We start from the raw sequence: 19,211 nt of genomic DNA, 5'->3' as shown, positions 1-19,211 counted from the left end.
TGCCCCTGAACAAGGCAGTTAAGAACAAATGCGTATTTTGTGGGTTAACTGACTTGCCTAGTTAAATAAAGGTAAAATAAAAAAATCTGTCAGTTCTGCTGCAAAAAGCAACAGAAGACACATGCAAATGCCAAATGGGAGATCCTGACATCATTGATAGTCATGGTTTATGAATATGGTCTGGCAGTCAACATAAAAACACACACACACACACACACACACACACACATATATATATACATACACACATATATACACACACACACATATATACAAACACACACACACACACATACAGTTGAAGTCAGAAGTTTAAATGCACTTAGGTTGGAGTCATTAAAACTCATTTTCAAATACTCCACACATTTATTGTTAACAAACTATAGTTTTGCCAAGTCGGATAGGACATCTACTTTGTGCATGACAAGTAATTTTTCCAACAATTGTTTACAGACAGATTATTTAATTTATAACTCACTGTATCACAATTCCAGTGGGTCAGAAGTTTACATATACTAAGTTGACTGTTCCAGAAAATTAAGTCATGGCTTTAGAAGCTTCTGATAGGCTAATTGACATCATTTGAGTCAATTGGAGGTGTACCTGTGGATGTATTTCAAGGCCTACCTTCAAACTCAGTACCTCATTGCTTGACATGGAAAAATCAAAAGTCAGCCAAGACCTCAGAAAAAAAAATAGACTTCCACAAGTCCGGTTCATCCTTGGGAGCAATTTCCAAACGCCTGACGGTACCACGACCATCTGTACAAACAATAGTACGCAAGTATAAACACCATGGGACCACGCAGCCATCATACAGCTCAGGAAGAAGATACTGAAGGAAACAGGCACAAAAGTATCTATATCCACAGTAAAACGAGTCCTATATCGACATAACCTGAAAGGCCGCTCAGCAAGGAAGAAGCAACTGCTCCAAAACCGCCATATAAAAAGCCAGACTACGGTTTGCAACTGCACATGGGGACAAAGATTGTATTCTTTGGAGAAATGTCCTCTGGTCTGATGAAACAAAAATAGAACTGTTTGGCCATAATGACCATTGTTATGTTTGGAGGATAAAGGGGGAGGCTTGCAAGCTGAAGAACACCATCCCAAACGTGAAGCACAAGGGTGGCAGCATCATGTTGTGGGGGTGCTTTGCTGCAGGAGGGACTGGTGCACTTCACACAATAGATGGCATCATGAGGCTGGAAAATGATGTGGTTATATTGAAGCAACATCTCAAGACATCAGTCAGGAAGTTAAAGCTTGGTCACAAATGGGTCTTCCAAGTGGACAATGACCCCAAGTATACTTCCAAAGTTGTGGCAAAATGGCTTAAGGACAACAAAGTCAAGGTATTGGAGTGGCCATCACAAAACCCTGACCTCAATCCTATAGAAAATTTGTTGGCAGAACTGAAAAAGCATGTGTGGGCAAGGAGGCCTACAAACCTGACTCAGTTACACCAGCTCTGTCAGGAGGAATGGGCCAAAATTCACCCAACTTATTGTGGAAAGCTTGTGGAAGTCTATCCAAAACGTTTGACCCAAGTTAAATAATTTAAAGGCAATGCTACCAAATACTAATTTAGTGTATGTAAACTTCTGGCCCACTGGGAATGTGATAAAAGAAATAAAATAATAAATAAATAATTCTCTCTACTATTATTCTGACATTTCACATTCATAAAATAAAGTGGTGATCCTAACTGACCTAAAACAGGGATTTTTTTACTTATAAATTAATAAATGTCAGGAATTGTGAAAAACTGAGTTTAAATGTATTTGGCTAAGGTGTATGTAAACTTCCGACTTCAACTGAATATATTTTATGAGGCATACCCAGACCTCACCCTGTCCAGTTTCAACTGAAATTGTCCAAGATGAACTAGCTACAAGATGAACTAGCTAGCTAACTTCATGATCTCACTGCAACACTGCTCATTACATCCAAATTGCTTGTCATAAGTATTTCAAAGAACTGTCAGTCAAGGCGAGCTCCCCCCACTCAGCCTATTAACTCCCCGCCCACTCAGCCTGTCTTTTCAGTCTTTACTGATAGTTAGACATGAGAGAAGAAGTGCATTTCCTCAAATTTGGAGCATTTTTAAAATCGGGAAAATATATAAAGGCTATTTTCCATTTAATCCAGATGACTGTACTTGCCCTTTAACAGGATATTTTGAAATGTGGCCCCTCATCCTGGTTTCTAATCATCTCAATCTCAAAAAGCAGGTTCATAAAACATCAGTGTTATTGAGGAATCTGTTAGAATGATATGCTCATATATTTCACATCAAGAATGCCTGCCTGGTCCCAGATCTGTTTGTGCTGTCTTGAATGTTTGCAGTGACAATGACCATAGGATCTAACAAGATGAACTGTGACTCCTCTCACCACATGGGTGCATTGAGCCGGTAGAGTTTCTCTGAAGCCTCGATGACCTTCCTGTGTTCGTTGGCCAGGATGCTGGCTCCCAGGTAGAAGCCTACGTCCCAGTAGTCCTGCATCTTCTCCAAGCTGCCCTTCCTCCCCAGCAAGCTGCTCAGGGTCACGCCTGGAAACACACACAACAAACACACACGGGCGCAGACAGACACAGAGGTTGGATAGTGAGAATATTAAATTTTTTTCCCTCAGGCTAACAGTATGGCATCGAAATGTAACGAAAGAAGACATGACATGGCACAGAAGCCCAAAAAGAATAACAGTGATATGCATTAATAAATAATGTAGGGGTGTAATTATTTAGTGTCCTTATGCAGACTGTTAGTAATGATGATAGTGATTGGCAGGGAGTAGGACTGCACCAACAATTAGCCCACATTCACTGTGGTTGATTACCGGCATGGATAAAAAACATAACAAGGCAATTGTAGTTTACTTAAGCAATTATACAAAACAAAACATGAACACACTAGTTCACTTTGACAGGCTACTGATTCAGGGCAGTAGAGTGTCGGTGAGAACAATGTACCTATCTTGCGCAGCTCGATGGAGGTGTCAAATTCGTGGCCGGCAGCCATCAAGAGGACAACGTTGTTGATGCCAGAGTGAAGGGTTTGCTCTGTCTCGAAGGCTTTGCCGTACCTGGGGGAGAATCCGTGAAGGGAGATTCAAATGGATTAATTAATAAACATATATTGCTGCCTAGTCAATGAGCTGACCTAAGCAATGTTTTGCTTAATAACAGCGTATCATATAGGATCAGGTGTGTCAGATGTCATAAGCCTGACACAAGGCGTCATGACTGTTTATGCCATCTGCCATTTCTTAATTCTAACAGTGTTATGCAGCCTTTATGACAGAGGACTCAAGTAAAGTGTAACTGAAAAGGATGGAGGGAACTCAAAGGAATAACAGAACATAGACTGATGTCGAGCCCTAGTAAGGAGGACTTGACTGGAGTGAGTGAAGGGATGCTGTGTGTACGGGGTGGATATTAGGACGACCGACAAGTCCGAGTGGCTTTGATACCAACTCCAAGGCTGTACTAATATGGACACCGTAATGGAAGGTCTCACCAGTAGCAGGCCTGGTCTCGACTGCGATGGTCTTTAAAGCCTGAGCTCATGAACATGTCTTTGTAGATACGGCCACAGAGGCAGTGCACGTCCGACGCCACCCGGTCACCTGACTCCACAATGGGCAGAATCACCTCCAGGGCCTTGGCACGGTCACCTGGACGATTCCTCCTGAAGGTCGAGGATTAGGAAACATTATGACAGATGGAATCCTCAGAATGAACAGCCTGTGTCGTGCTGAAAGTTAGTGTCGGGTAAATTTTTGAAGAAAATCTGTGTGCTTGCTTCAGTCATCTAAAATAATAAAGATAGGGGAAAAACAGTACGGTGCTTTCAGCAAGCCCCCTAATTAAGTGTTAAAATGGGGGTTGGATCCAAACCCATTTAGTGTCGTATACACATTATTTCCTTTTATGATATCATGTGAAAGACTATCGTCAAACAGAATATGTGAGCAATACACAAGTGGAGGAACAATGGTACCTGTTTAAAGCAAATATGTAGTGAAAATTGATATTCTGCTGGGAAGCCACCAAGCACGTGGGTAAGTTGTTCAGGCTCTCTACCAGTTTGATAATGGCATCGTAGTCCTGAAGTCAGAAAGAGGACTGGATTAGAGCAAACCCTTTATCAACATTACAATGACACCTCTGATTTCAAAGCATTATAAATTAGGCATAGCTGCAGACACCTTTAATATTTTTAAATAGACATACAAAGTGAAGATCCTCCCTCAAATTGATTTACTTTAACCCCTGCAGTACTTGTTATACATGCATGTAGGGTTGGGGGATGTCAACCTTTGTTCAAACATGATTAAGAAGCCGTGACAAATGGTGATATAAAATGAATATGCCCCTTTATTTGCCAAGCCGAAAATATACACAGCACCAATCAAAAGTTTGGACACAACTATTCATTCAAGGGTTTTTCTTTATTTCTACATTGTAGAATAATATAAGACATCCACACTGTGAAATAAAACATATGGAATCATGTAGTAACCAAAAAGGTGTTAAACAAATCAAAATATATTTTAGATTCTTCAAAGTAGCCACCCTTTGCCTTGATGACAGCTTTGCACTCTTGGCATTCTCTCAACCAGCTTCACCTGGAATGCTTTTCCAAAAGTCTTGAAGGAGTTCCCACATATGCTGAGCACTTGTTGGCTGCTTTTCCTTCACTCTGCGATCCAACTCATCCCAAACCCTCTCAAATGGGTTGAGCTCGGGTGATTGTGGAGGCCAGGTCATCTAGCACTCCATCACTCTCCTTCTTGGTCAAATAGCCCTTAGAGTCTGGAGTTGTGTTGGGTCATTGTCCTGTAGAAAAACAAATGATGGTCCCACTAAGCGCAAAGCAGATGGGATGGCGCATCACTACAAAATGCTGTGGTAGCCATGCTGGTTAAGTGTGCCTTGAATTCTAAATAAATCACTGACAGTGTCACCAACAAAGCACCATCACACCTTCTCCTCCATTCTTCACTGTGGTAACCATACATGCAGAGATCATCCGTTCACCTACTCTTTGTCTCAAAGAACCAAAAATCTTAAATTCAACCTCATCAGACCAAAGGACAGATTTCCACCGGTCTAATGTCCATTGCTCGTGTTTCTTGGCCCAAGCAAGTCTATTCTTCTTATTGATGTCCTTTAGTTGTGGTTTCTTTGCAGCTTGAAGGCCTGATTCACACCGTCTCCACTGAACAGTTGATGTTGAGATGAGTCTGTTACTTGAACTCTGTGAAGCATTTATTTGGGCTGCAATTTCTGAGGCTGGTAACTTTAATGAACTTATCCTCTGCAGCAGAGTTAACTCTGGGTCTTCCTTTCCTGTGGCGGTCCTCATGAGAGTCAGTTTCATCATAGCGCTTGATGGTTTTTGAGACTGCACTTGAAGGAACTTTAAAAATTCTTGAAATTTTCCAGATTGACTGACATTAATGTCTTATTCTCTGTCAATTCTCTTTGCTTATTTGAACTGTTCTTGCCATAATATGGACTTGGTCTAGCCCCTATTTGGTGATATCTTCTGTATGCTAACCCTACCTTGTCACAACACAACTGATTGATGCAAACGCATTAAGGAGGAAAGAAATTCCACAAATGAACTTTTAACAAGGCACACCTGTTAATTGAAATGCATTCCAGATGACTACCTCATGAAGCTGGTTGAGAGAATGACAAGAGTGTACAAAGCTGTCATCAAGGCAAAGGAAGGCTACTTTGAAGAGTCTCAAATATAAAATATATTTTGATTTGTTTAACACTTTTTTGGTTACTACATGATTCCATATGTGTTTTGACAGGTACTGTATATTTGTTTACATTTAGAATAGTACATACAGTTAAAAAAATGGTAAAACATATTTTAGTAGGCTATTCCTCTCTGTTGGAGCTGTGGCATAAAATAAGTGTGTGTCTGTGTGTGCCAACATATATTATGGGTTGTAAATCATGAAGGGTCCAGCTGCAGAGCACGCAACTCTGCTGTCCCCAGAACTGGATAATTATTCAATGATTTGCATTTTTGCCTAATCTTCCTCTCTTATTAGGCCTAGGCTTCTTTCTATATGTTGAAGGTAGGTTCTGTACATTGCTAATAATAGGCCTATTTTATTTTTGTATTTTTATTTTACCTTTATTTAACTAGGCAAGTCAGTTAAGAACTAATTCTTATTTTCAATGATCAGTGGGTAGAAGGGGGGGCAGAATGAAAGACTTGTACCTTGTCAGCTCAGGGGTTTGAACTTGCAACCTTCCGGTTACTAGTCCAATGCTCTAACCACTAGGCTACCCTGCCTACTCCACACATGATTTCTTTCATAAGCTTTGCTCAGCTGTAAGTTTCCTTTTAACTTCTCATTAGAATTTTCACATCAAACTATTGTTTGCACAATTTCACTTCTTGTTGCCTGTAATATTTGCCATTCAAAATAAATGTTGTAGAAAATCACCTATAGATTCTGACTTTCACAATTGTTCCTATTTGAAAGCTGTAACTTTAGGACATTAAAACACTTTATTAGAACAGCCTACTTGGGAAATATCTTTTATAACTTTAACTGGTCTTAATGCTTTTGATAGGCTATTTTAATTAGTAGGATTTGGCTTTTGGCCGTTTGGTTCGCAACGGCAAGTAGGAGGGATGAATAACTTATTTTAGACTAAGGTTTGTTGAAACTACTAATTCTATTAGTCTATCTTGCTCTTGTATGAGCTACCTCTCATTGTTACCTTATGACTATCATGTTAAGTTATTAAAAAACAACTTGAAACTGTCTGTGAAGTCTGTTAAATAAATGTATTGTTTGATCAGGAAGTAGTACAGCGGGAGGAGGCGGGAGAAAGCCAACATGCATAAAAACAGATGTCATATTCAAGTCAAATGGAGCGAAAATACAACATTTGGATTTTAAAATAATTAGACACTGCATTGTCCCCTATAAAAAATAATGTATAGGCTTCGGCTATATGCTCATTGAGAAAGAAAAAATATATGTTTCTGAAAGGACATTCTGCGCTGCTTTGGTGAAAATCTACATTGTTCTTTTGCATTCTGTAACTTCTTTGTAACATATTTATTGAAATAGGTTATGCAGGCTATAGCAAAGAAATAGCCCACTCGGCATGGCCCTGCTGTGGGCTGCCCAGTCCGCTCTTTTCTGCGGAGCCAATCATGTTGAAACAGGCTATACATTGTCTGTCACAGCACGATGTCATCACCATCAGCGATAGCTGTCAATCGTCTTCGATATCCGATACTATCGTAATATCACCCAACCCTAAAAGTTCTTGCCTACAACTGAAACCCCTGATAAGATGACTTTATTTTTTACTTAGAATGAATGACCTTGGAGGGCTGCTATCTAATCATTGTTAGCATTCAATCCCCTTTAAATATTGGTATTTGTGTTCACAGAGAAAGAGCATTAATGTTTCAATGAAGGTAGTCAACCAAACACAGGCAACCATCATGCAGACTGTAGATCCGCCACACTAACACACAGGTTTTAAAGGTAGATTTGGCGATGCATGAAGTAAACTGCAGAGTTGGGCCAATTTCCACACCAACTAAAAGTATGATGCACGGCTCAGCTATTTTGGTACCGCAGCTATAACATTGCAGCAGTTACTCTGTGAGTGAACTGTCTTGCGTCCCGCTTATCTGCAATATGTGTGGTTCACTCTTCTGCTCGTGGTAACTTCATATCGCCGATTCTCTGTTTAAAACACCACAAAGGCATTCCACAGTCATAAAAGTGAGCCCATGCCAAAAATAATCTACTGCCCAAACACAACAGCCACCATAAAATAAACAAGGGCAGTCTTGACACTGGCAAACACAGAACCACTTAGGTCGTGTTCATTAGGCACCAAATGGTAGGGACTACCTGGACTTGTCCGATAAGAAGAGCTCGTTTTCATTTTCTATTACACAATGCTTTGCTACGGTGTAACCTAATGAACATGATTCAGGTCCCTGTCCCTCGCTCCCATAGCTAAGCCCACCTGGACATCCCGGTACGACAGCAGTAGGTTCATGATGATGTCTGGGCTGAGCAGCTCCACCGTGTCAAGGCGCTTCTGGATGCGACCCAGCTCCAGACTCAAGTCCTGGCCACTGAAGCGCTCCCGAGCCGTGCGGATCTCGTGCCGGATGGACTCCCGGAAGTACTCACTAATAAGAGAGTCAGTTTTACCCTTACGCAAGGAACTTAACCCCTGAAAATGCTTGTGATCCAGGGGCATATATTGTATATAGCACAAATGACTGATAATAGCTCATGTCTAACTGAAAGACATTTGCAGTTGGGCAGTCTAGACATTTCCAAGCTTAACCATGTACTTTATTTGCTGCTACTCTCCCACCCAACCAAGCTATCGAACCAAGCAGATGGGTTGAGCAAAAAAACGAAGTGAAAGACACAACGTGGGAGTCACAAGGGAATATTTAGACATGCAGAGTGGGAGGCATGACAGGCTGACCTGGCATGAACGTGCACATTGTCCAGCAGTTGGATGAGCCTCTCTACCAGTGGGGTAAGGAGGGGTTCCAGTTGGAAGCTTGGCTGCATCAGTTCTTTGATGCCGTTTACGAGGGCCGCGTCGCAGGCAAACACCTTGCCCTGTGGCAACACTACATACGGGATGAACGTGTAGCTCCCACACTGCTCCTGAGGGAAGACACACATATATGGGCATTAGCATACGAGCTCTCACTCACAAGCGTTACCTATATGCAACATACATAAACATTATGACCAAATCCCAGCACACGATTAGCAAACAGAAACATATACAATATTCACCTTGGAACCACTGTATTAACGTGTGTTAAAATATTAGGAAATGTTTTTTTGCTTAATCCCATCTCTGCAGAAGCTGTATAAATATAAATGAGGTGATGTTCCATTGTCATGTGCCTGCTTGAGGACTTATGACAATGGAGTACTCATCTTGCTACCTTATCCATTCCAGAGTGGTATCATGCTCTAACAGTGGTGCTGCTTTAAACACACATATCTACTAAACACACACATCCGCTTGATAGGCCTAAGGAAATCCATTGCCCTATAAACCTATAAAAGATTGCAATTCAACCTTTGTTCAACAATCCATAGAAAACAACCTTAGGATCAACCTAGATCAGGAAAATCAGGGCTATAAAAAGTCACAAATCCTTATTAAAAAAAAAAAAAAGTACAGCAGTAGATATTGGCAATATTATGCAACTGGTGGTGTGATTGTTGTGGCAATGGAAGGGACATCTTTATGGCACTGTAGCCTACTTCTTCCAAAATGTCACACCTTAAAATCTGTTTACAACCCAATTTCCCCCCAAAGTGAGCTGGCAAAAGGCTCACTTGGTCCCTTCGTCAATCATGTAATAATTGTAAACTCTCACGATGCCCTGCGTGTACCTTGAGTGCTTGCAGGTCACTGTCCTGCTTGTAACAATACAGGATGATGTTATTGGTCATGCTGAAGCTCTCTCTTACGCCCAGGTGATAGAACAGTGACTGCTGGCAGCAAGTGTCACTAATTTCCACCACTGCCACATCTGTCAAAAGAGAAGGGTCAAATTGGGTGTCGAAATTCGAAAACACCCGTGCAGCCCCGGTACACACTTAAAATACCTGTGTGTGCAGAACACACACTAACTTTTTGGCCAACAACAATTTAGAAGAATGAAGTAGTGTGGTGTGGCAAATGCCTTGCTGACAGTCGACATGACTATACTTGCCTGCATTGTAGAATATATCAAGAATGTCAGTCGTCCCAAGCGATATCCTCTCGAAAGGAATTGTTTTGAACACCGCGTGCGTGTCCGCGCAGGCTTCTTTCACAGACATCAGTGACAGGTTCCCTTCTGTCTGTGGCAGGGATGCATCCTCAACGACAATGTATACAACAGCAACAGCCCTAGTCCGGCTCCGGGGTGAAATAATGTGCTTATTCAAGGTGCTGAGATCAATAGCCAAAGGGTCCTGCCATAAACTTCCAGCTGATACCCAAACAGGATCCTTTCTCTTGACCTCGTGCAGGCTCATACGCCTGCGTTCGGTGGTATACATTTTCCCAAATATTCAAGGACGCATATTCCAGTGTGTCATAGACAGTGCAGCTCTGTTCCTGTAAATCCCCCAGGTGCGTCTCATCTCCAGTGACATTCCGCGAACAGTTCCCTACACGCTTTCAACCCCTCCCATATCCCCCGCTGCGAACTCGCCCAACGTCCACACGCAAACTTCAAACACATGACAAGTTACAATATGGAAATAAACAAACGTCTTTCTCATTGGTGTAGCAAGTGTTCATGTGCACCTGAACATCGCATCCACTTTGGTATTTTATTAGGATCCCCATTAGCTGTTGCAAAAGCAGCAGCTACTCTTCCTGGGGTCCACACAAAACATAATGCAGAACATCAATAGACAAGAACAGCTCAAGGACAGAACTACATAAAACATTTTTAAAAGGCATATATATATGTAGCCTACATATCAATGCATACACACAAACTATCTACCGGTAGGTCAAATTAACTGTTGGGTTTACAGAGGCTCCTCTATGACCTCTGCTGGCGTAGCCAGAAAATCGTTTGGTGGGCCTGCAGAAATGTTGCTATTGAGATACATTTGTCGTTTTATTGCTAATCTCATGCTATTCTACACATTTTGCTATGATGCTGATAGAAAATATTTATATTTTAAAGCTCATTTCCTTTTATTCTACACATTTTGCAGAGGGAGAAAGAAGTGTGTTTATTTCCATATTGTAATGTGTCGTGTTTTTTAGTTTGCGTGTCTCAGAGCTCCATGTCTTATCTGTCAAGTCCGTGCATAATGGGAGCACTGGCCACTCCATAAGTGATACTTTTGCCACCTTTAGGCCTGTAGAACTATTGTTATTAAACATCTATGGCCTGGTATACCCCAACCTGCTATAGCTGGTTTAGTAGGGTAGGACTGGTTAAGGCTTAAGTTTTCAATTTAGATTGAACTCTGTATTTTGAGAGTCTGTTCATTTTGTAAATGTGTAGATTATGTAAATATTAATTCATTGGATTCCATCATTCACTGGGAACCACCTTTCACTGTGAAAAAAAACGGGACACCATGTTGCACTTGATCCTGCTTCTTACTGCCTATAAGGCTGCTTCAACATTAAGTCTATGACAGCATCAGAGAAAATTCGGCATTTTTCAAGCTCATTTCCTGCAATTCTACACATTTTGGAATGGGGCAGAGACTTTTTGTTGTTGCAGCTTTAACGCTAATATCCTGCAATTCTACACATTTTGCCATGAGGCAGAAAACCAGAACTGTGTTATGTCCAAACACATTTCAAGGGGAATACAAGAAGTATTGATGGAGTACTATGGGAGCCTCCAAGACCCATGTTACCCAGGGTTAAGAACATACATTGTAGAAAAGGCGCTAGGCTTTGTTATATTTGTTCTTAATATCGACATTAATAGTAGAATGATAGTGTTTCGCTATATTCTTTCCCCAAAAATGTATCAGGTCCACACAAAATTGCATTCAAGGGTAGAGCTTTCTTATTGGTCAACAAAAGACGACCATATCGTGGTCAAATTGACTGAGTTTCCTTTTGCTTCAGTACAGGTTAGCTGACGTCACAAAAACGGTGCGCAAGCTTAAAGGGCAGCAGGCCGTGTGTTATGGTTCTGGATGGCCAGATAGCTAGCAACAATGACAAGAAACTGACATGTGGTGAATCCTTAATGGCTCGTTTCAGCTCAGTTGATCTTGTTCTTAATACCATGTCTTATTTGAAAGGTGTTTTGACTGATGTCACATCTATGATAATATGTCCCCCAAAAATGCTATCTAACCAACAACCTAAGGACGTATTTGAGAAAGAAACAAGTGCTCATTGTGCAACTTTGTGTTTTCAATAAACATTGGAGATGGACTATGTTGACAAATGCCGTCAAAAATCTATGCCAACCCCGTGTTTTGCCCCATAGTTGCGCACTTGTTGGTTTTGTTGCTAAACAATCAATCCCTTCTATATCCCCAAAGTAAGATTCCACAGCCACAAAGTCAAAATTGGCTACAAAAAATAAAATAAAAATAGGTTAGGGTTTTAATTTAAGGTTAGCATTGCGGTTGTTAGGGTTAAATTAAAATGTTAAGAGAAATTGTAGAAAAGGGTGGAGATTGTGACTTTGTGGTTATAGAAACGAGTGAGACCAATTGACTGGGGCCAGCAAATATTGTCAAATTGACTGAGGCCAGCAAATCTCGTCGTGAAATTGACTGGGGCTGTGCGATTTCTACATGTTTGACATTTGCTGGCCCCAGTCAATTTGACAAGAGACCATTTGTCTTTTGTTGACCAATAAGGCTGCACCATTAGAATTAAGTTGTGTGGGCCCCCAATAACATTTTTGGGAAAATGTATCACTATATATATTAAGGTTTCATGAAATTACAATGCAAAAATGTTACATCTAGTTAAAAAAATAAATATTACATTGTATTGCATTACACCCTCTAAACTTATTCGATAGATACCAGTCTTTGGCTAAAATATGTTCAATATGTTGTGGTTAGCAATATTCATGTATTTTTCATCTGGCAGTACCTCTGTGGCCCACACTTTGAGAACCGCCAGGGATATTCAACTCTTAACCTACGAGTCCGGAGCCCGCTGGTTGTTCTACCTGATAATTAAATTGCACACATTTGGTGTCCCAGGTCTAAATCAGTACCTGAAAAAAAAAACTGTAACTGGCTTTGAGGTCCAGAGTTAAGGTTGAGGGGTCTACGTGATACTATTACTGCTGATATGACAGAACGTTACACAAAGCAGAGGGGCATAGGACTGCAGGCGAGGCTAATAAACCTGAAATAACAGTGGTTATCAGAACTTTGGGTACAGTAGTCTGTAGAGCTTGCGAAATTTACCTCTGGTTTATAACTTGATGTGGCTTACCGTGTGGTTATGATGGTTTACTTGAACATACAACCATCAAAGTTATGGCGAACAAATATCAACAAAACTAAGAGTCTTTCACAACCTTTATGTACAATACAAAACATCTAAAATTGAACTACAATGGGGTTCAAAAAAGTAAAAAACAAAATTGTCTTTGTAGTGGGAATAGTCATGCTGTACGATCTTTCTCCAGAAACCTCCATAGCCTACAGTCAATTCGGTAGTAAAGATGGGTAAATGAGAATACACTGCGACACACACATTTTTTCCTACGTCACAAGCAGCACACATTTAAAGCAGATACATACACGCGTATGCTTTCTTCACTCCTTGTTGCAACGCTCAAACCCAAATACAGTACACTATATGATGAATCCAGCATTCACATTCAATACATCCAGTGTATTTACAGTTAAGGTCTGGACATAGGCTAGCCTTCAGCAATATACTCATTTGTATTCAATGTTCTATTCCAAAAATATAATAACAAAATAATTTTTTGTAAAGTAACTTCTGTCTGGCATTGAGCACTTGTGTTGAACGTAAGCAGTCAGATATATGGGGGGGGTAAAATCAACCACACTACTGATCTTAAGCTAATGTCCTGAGAATAGAGTACTGAGACCTGTTACTGCAGGTTAAAGCAGGTTTTTATGACCGCCAAAGAGACCACAGAGTTCTCCTACCCCTCTTTTTATTTGTTCCGTTAACCCTGAAAGCTGCTTAACCCAACACACCATCTATGCAGTTCATTGTTCCATCCGTGTTAAGGAGATGGCCAACAGGTGGTAGGCATCAGTGAACATTATTTTCCAACAATACACTTGACTGGATAATCCGTGGCCCTGTCAGAATAGTTGAAAGAACGCACATTTCCTTCCTTGTTTCCCTGAGGTAAGCACATATTTACTAAGCAAAATCCTACTATTTTCAACAATCCAACCAATTAAGCTCTGTAATTACTTCAAAAAGGAAAGTAGGACGGAAGCACGCATGTCACAACTATTTCGAAAAGGCTCAGAGGTCTTGCATTCACGCGTCCAGGCCCTCGTCATCTTCCTCCGCCCTGGCGTCCACCTCGGCTGTGTCGGAGAACTCATGTAGCAGGACGTACTCTCGGCTACTGAAGCCAAACTTGAGCACGTCCTTCTCCTTGAGCTCGTAGTACCGCTGCGCCTCGATGCGCTGGTTGTTCAGGTAGGTGCCATTGCCCGAACCTAGGTCAATGATGTAGGGCTTCACCCGCCGCCCACCAGTTCCATCCGAACGCGTGAACTCCACCAGCCTGGAAATCAGCAGCAGAAAGAACTACATTACCCAGAGGTTGAAAGTGTCCCGACCTAGAGATTGAAATCACATAAACTCAACAGAACTACATTAACCAGATGTCATGAGTGTCAGACCTCAACAAAATGTAGGGAAATTATGTAAGTGGGAAAATAGCATAATTTCAAAATAGAGACCATTTTCAAAGGATTAGCAGACTAATGTCATCCCGAGGGCCTGATTTGAACAAACAAGTGATTGTCAGATCTCACCTATACTGGAACACAGCGTGCTGTTTGGAGCAGGATGGGTGGTCGATGGGAATATCAGCAATCTTCCTCTGCCGCCCCATCAGGTATGCACTCTGCCTGTGGACGTACATGACAGGGAGCTGCTCATCGTTCTTGAAGGGGTACAGTCGCCACCTGCGCTTGGGGATGCGAGCCTCGGGGGGCTCGTTGTACTTGATCACTTCCCCCCTGAACGTGTTGGTATCTTCTGTGAGCGCACCGGAAAGTTCAAAGTTGGGCTTCTCTTTATCGCCTGGGGGGCTGTCTTTTCCCTCGCCACCCTCTTGGGTACCTTGTCCGAAAGCTTGTCCCCCGTCATCGTTCTCCTCAAACCGGTGCCGGTTGTCCCGTCGTTGATTGTCGTGCTGCTGTCTCTCTGCCTGCTGCTCCTGGAAGGAGCGGGATTCTCGCTCTCTGGGCCTGTCTCCACCTCCACCCCGCTCTCTCTCTCCTCGTTTTCTCTCCCTGGGTCTGTCAGACTCTCTGGGTCCGTCAGCCTGTTCCCACCTACTTCGCCGCACTGGTGGCTCCGAGGGCTCTGGCTTGTCGTTGCGGTCGCGCCTTCTATGGTCATCGGCACCTCGGTCAGCACCGCGGTGGTCACCCTGCTCCTGTTGGGGAGACAGTGAGACAGGAATATTAGCCTAATTCCAGAGTCAAGCACCGGGACAAAATTAGTTGGTAAAGTGTTTTTATTTAAAGAACATATTTGCTGCATTGAACGTTTTACATTAATGCATTTCCCCAATTGCTACATTTACTCATAAAGTAGTGACAGAATCACCCGCTTTATTTTCACATCGGCACCGCGGGGAGGGCTTCGGCTCCTGCCGGTGTTTTTGGGCGATCTGTCTCGTCTTCCCAACGCCCTTCTACCTGGCGAATGACCTTTTGCCCTGGGTGGCGATCTAGTCAATCAAATCAACAAGGAAAGGCTTTAAAAACCAATAGTTAATTTAACACCAAGGCTAGCTAGCTACAACGGACAGCTCCTATTGTATTCTTCTCTGAGCGACATCTGACAAATAATTTGGAATACGGGGTTCGACATATAGGATGGCCGCTGGTCTAGGGAGTCAATCATCCGTGTCAGTGGCCTGCTTGAGCCAGAGAAAAGTAAAGATTGTAATAATACAATTTTCAATCTGGAATATAGATTTGATGAAAAACAGAAATTCCCAAAGCTGTTACTTCTTTATGCACATTATTTACAACACGCACCGCACACATAGCCGTTGAGAAAAATATAATCTGTCGGGCAGCAAGAGGATGCATCTCTCAACTGGTTGTTGAATAGAGCAGCTCACAGAAGACATTTCAACTTATGCTAACTACCAGTAAAAGCTAAGGCAACAATGGGTATGCAAACCGGGTATTTAAAAAGTCTGGTCCGAAGTCATGGTTAAATCTTTGATGCGCAATTCAGTCATCAGGCTCTGTTTGAATGAACATTTCTAAATACTTTCCTAAAAAACCTTCCCAATTTGTTTTGCAAACTCTGGCATCATAATTAGGCTACATGGTACACTATAGAAACACCATTAGCCAAACTGTCTCTTGCTAGGTGCGCAAACATCACATTTTTTCCTGACCTCAAACGTGGTCTCCTGATGTGGTTTAAGCAGTTTGGGACTTAGAACATCACATTTATATCGTTTTCTATATATAAAAAGTGTGATTTTGAGGGTGAAACCCAGACAAAAATAGGAAAACCCAGAAACTGAGAAAATGGACTTTAGCAAAATATAACTGATTTTATAGGGTCTTTATAGAGTACTGCTGACTGTTAAAAATCACAAATAACACCCTTTGATATTACGTTAAGGTTTTATAAACAATCAATGTAAATATTATAATGTCAAGTTACGATGCAATTATTAGTGTGTGGAGGGTAAGTTATTATAGGTTACTTGCTCAGCCTGCAAAATATGTATACAAGCAACTGATATTTAAATTATGCGCGCATTATATTTTTCCTGTGAGATCTTGGCCCGGTACAGTGTATCATTTCTTCCATTTGGGCCAGTGGCTTTCAGTTGGCACTGGGCCGGTGTGTCACCGGCAAATTGACCATTTATAGCTAGTCTGATTAATCCGGCTGTAATATAGAATTGGTATATACAGCCTGACACTAATGACTGCAAAATCATGTAAATGTTCCTTAAAAAATGTCCTTAAAACGAACCATATACCTACCGGCTCTCTAAAAAGTTGGGTAAACAATACTTTCCTGTGGATATTTTCTCAAATTTGGAGAAGATGAAGGACAAACCACTCAGACAACCAGTAATGTTTAAATGTGATTTTATTCAACATTCTGGAGGCATGAGTTTCGGGCTGCGTCCCAATTATCGGTGTATTACTGTCTGATTAATCAGACTTAACACATACAAGGCCCTCCCTCATTCTCCGTTGGGCAAATCCAACCATGACTCCCTTCTCCTGCTTCCTGCTAACAAACCAAAGCTCAAAACAGGAAGTACCAGTGATGTGCTCAATGTGGAGGTGGTCGGAAGCAGACGCGAGGCTACAAGACTGTTTTGCTAGTACAGACACTCGTGATGTGGCAGGGCCTGCAGATGATACGGGATTAAAGGGAAACCCAGAGTTGCCCAGCGATGCAGAACTCCTAAACAAGCTAAATGCCTTTCATGCTCGCTTCAAGGAACACTGTGCCTTGCTTGAAAGCCCATTTTTTCAGACGACTGATATTCAATTTGCATACCGCCCCAACAGATAATGCAATTTCAATTGCACTTCACAATGCCCTCTCCCACTTGGAGTGTGCAAGAATGCTTTTCAGTGCAAGAATGCTTTTCAGACTACATCTCAGCGTTCAACACCATAGTCCCCTCCAAGATCATCACCAAGCTAGGGGACCCAGTGACTGAACCCCCCAACTCTGCAACTGGATCCTGGGTAGGCAACAACAACTGCCACGCTGACCATCAACACAGGTGCCACTCAGGGGTGTTCGCTTAGTCCCCTCCTGTACTCCCTGTTCACCTACGCAGCTGCACGACTGCAACACCATCAAGTTTGCTGACAACATGACACTCGTAGGCCTGATCACCGACACCGATGAGTAAGCCTACAGGGAGGTTGATAGAGTGACACACAGACAATACAAACTGCACACACTTTTACACTCATCATTTGCTGCTGCTCCTCTTTATTTTACTCATCTATCCTGATGCCTCGCGACTTCACCGTCTTCATGTGCATATCTACCTCAAATAACTCGTACCTATGCACATTGACCTGGTACTTGCTGTATATACTGTCAAATCAAATACAATGTTATGTCACATGTGCCGAATAATAGACCTTACCGTGAAATGCTTAATTACAAGCCCTTAACCAACAATGCAGTTAATAAAATATTTGTAAACTAAATATATAAAAAAATATTTTTATTAACAAAATCAAACGAGGCCTTATACAGGGGGTACTGGTACCGAGTCAATGTGCAGAGGTACAGGTTACGGTAGCGCCATTCTTGTGTAGTTTATTCCTCGTTACCATTTTATTTTTTAAACTCTGCATAATTGGGAAGGGCTCGTAAGCAAGCATTTCACGGTAAAGCCTCCAGTGTGTGACAATTATATTTTAATTCTAGCTAGCTATCACTGTTTCCAGTCAACTAACATTAAATGAGCTAGCTAATTGAGGGAAAACTGGCGGCATTCAGTCATTTACTTTGCCCACTACCACCTCATAAGAACTAGGTACAATCATGACACCGTGTTAACGTTTAGAAACGTCAATAAATCATCACTTCCATAAGTATTTCAAGACATAGGGAACTTATCAGCAAGAAATTCAAAAAAACCCACTCAATAACAGTTTTGCAGATCCATTCAGCTATGGTGGCCTCCACCAGATGAAACTATGCTTACACAGGTGTTGGGCTGGAGCATGCTAGCTAGATAGCCAATTAGCACAGGTGGTCGGTCGCTCCTAGCTAGATAGCCAATTAGCACAGGTGGTCGGTCGCCTCGTCTTCAGAAACAAGCGCTTTAACGTGGAGACATGTCAGTGTGGGAACACTGCGTGTATCAATTTATCCTTTTGTTTTTTGAAAAGTATTATTTATATGAAAAATATGCTTCCAGCGACGCGTGTTAATGTTCAGATTGAGCGTCGGTGCTCATAACAAAACTCCCCGTACAGAAGACGCCGTTGTTCAATGACTTGTGTAATGTAATGGAACAAGAGTCGTGACCAAGGGCTAATTGAGGGTTAACGTTACACGACTAAAGCATAACAATAACGCCTAGTAAGCTAACTAAATCGTTAGCTTAGTGGCTAGCTAGTTGCTATTATTGAAATTGTGTAACATCATAGCCTTGCAACCCTACGGTGTAATTTGTGTTCGCTAACTACAATACTATACACCCATGAAATCAGGCTACCTGCTCGTTCGTCTCCTCTGCGGCGGTGGGCTTGGGCTGCCGTTGGACCCCGAACTCGAGCGGCGTGATCTCTGGGGCCTAGCAGGGCTGAGTTTCTCTTGTTTGATTTTCGGTTTTGAGTCCCGCACCGGGGATTCCACTCTTTTATGCCGTCTCTCTTTATCCATTATGAAACTTAACCAATAGTTGTAAATCGACTAAATAAAGGTCATCGCGAATACATATGTATAAAAAGTGAACA

The 19,211-nt window shown here is 41.8% G+C and overlaps 2 protein-coding genes across 2 annotated transcripts in view; both read right to left on the bottom strand.

Annotated features, from left to right (window-relative positions):
* LOC112246634 (mitogen-activated protein kinase kinase kinase 5-like) overlaps positions 1-10,257 on the bottom strand; it is a 33,886-nt gene extending 23,629 nt beyond the window's left edge. The window contains exons 1-8 of the mRNA XM_024415103.2: positions 9,776-10,257; positions 9,453-9,592; positions 8,518-8,705; positions 8,041-8,209; positions 4,010-4,116; positions 3,527-3,697; positions 2,980-3,092; positions 2,400-2,559 (exon numbers count right to left, since the gene is read on the bottom strand). Of these exons, the coding sequence (XP_024270871.1) occupies positions 2,400-2,559; positions 2,980-3,092; positions 3,527-3,697; positions 4,010-4,116; positions 8,041-8,209; positions 8,518-8,705; positions 9,453-9,592; positions 9,776-10,106 (1,379 nt within the window). The 5' untranslated portion in view covers positions 10,107-10,257. The remainder of the gene's footprint in view (positions 1-2,399; positions 2,560-2,979; positions 3,093-3,526; positions 3,698-4,009; positions 4,117-8,040; positions 8,210-8,517; positions 8,706-9,452; positions 9,593-9,775) is intronic.
* Positions 10,258-13,064: 2,807 nt separating this feature from the next.
* snip1 (Smad nuclear interacting protein) lies at positions 13,065-19,137 on the bottom strand. The gene is made up of 4 exons (XM_024401755.2): positions 18,971-19,137; positions 15,340-15,463; positions 14,538-15,166; positions 13,065-14,284 (listed from the first exon to the last, which is right to left on the bottom strand). The coding sequence occupies exons 1-4, from the start codon at positions 19,135-19,137 to the stop codon at positions 14,032-14,034; spliced, it is 1,173 nt and encodes a 390-aa protein (XP_024257523.1). The 3' UTR covers positions 13,065-14,031.
* Positions 19,138-19,211: the final 74 nt, after the last annotated feature.

Source organism: Oncorhynchus tshawytscha, linkage group LG03, assembly GCF_018296145.1.
Source record: "Oncorhynchus tshawytscha isolate Ot180627B linkage group LG03, Otsh_v2.0, whole genome shotgun sequence".
Taxonomy (NCBI): domain Eukaryota; kingdom Metazoa; phylum Chordata; class Actinopteri; order Salmoniformes; family Salmonidae; genus Oncorhynchus; species Oncorhynchus tshawytscha.
The sequence above is the reverse complement of the archived record's forward strand: the minus strand, read 5'-3'. Positions and strand labels throughout refer to the sequence as shown.

What these genes read in the sequence shown, in the direction of transcription:
- snip1 (XM_024401755.2), bottom strand. Translation starts at nt 19,137, where the DNA reads ATGGATAAAGAGAGACGGCATAAAAGAGTGGAATCCCCGGTGCGGGAC. An exon ending in CAGAGGAGACGAACGAGCAG is followed by an intron (nt 15,464 to 18,970) that starts GTAGCCTGATTT and finishes TTGATTGACTAG; the next exon opens with ATCGCCACCCAGGGCAAAAG. An exon ending in CCGATGTGAAAATAAAGCGG is followed by an intron (nt 15,167 to 15,339) that starts GTGATTCTGTCA and finishes TCTCCCCAACAG; the next exon opens with GAGCAGGGTGACCACCGCGG.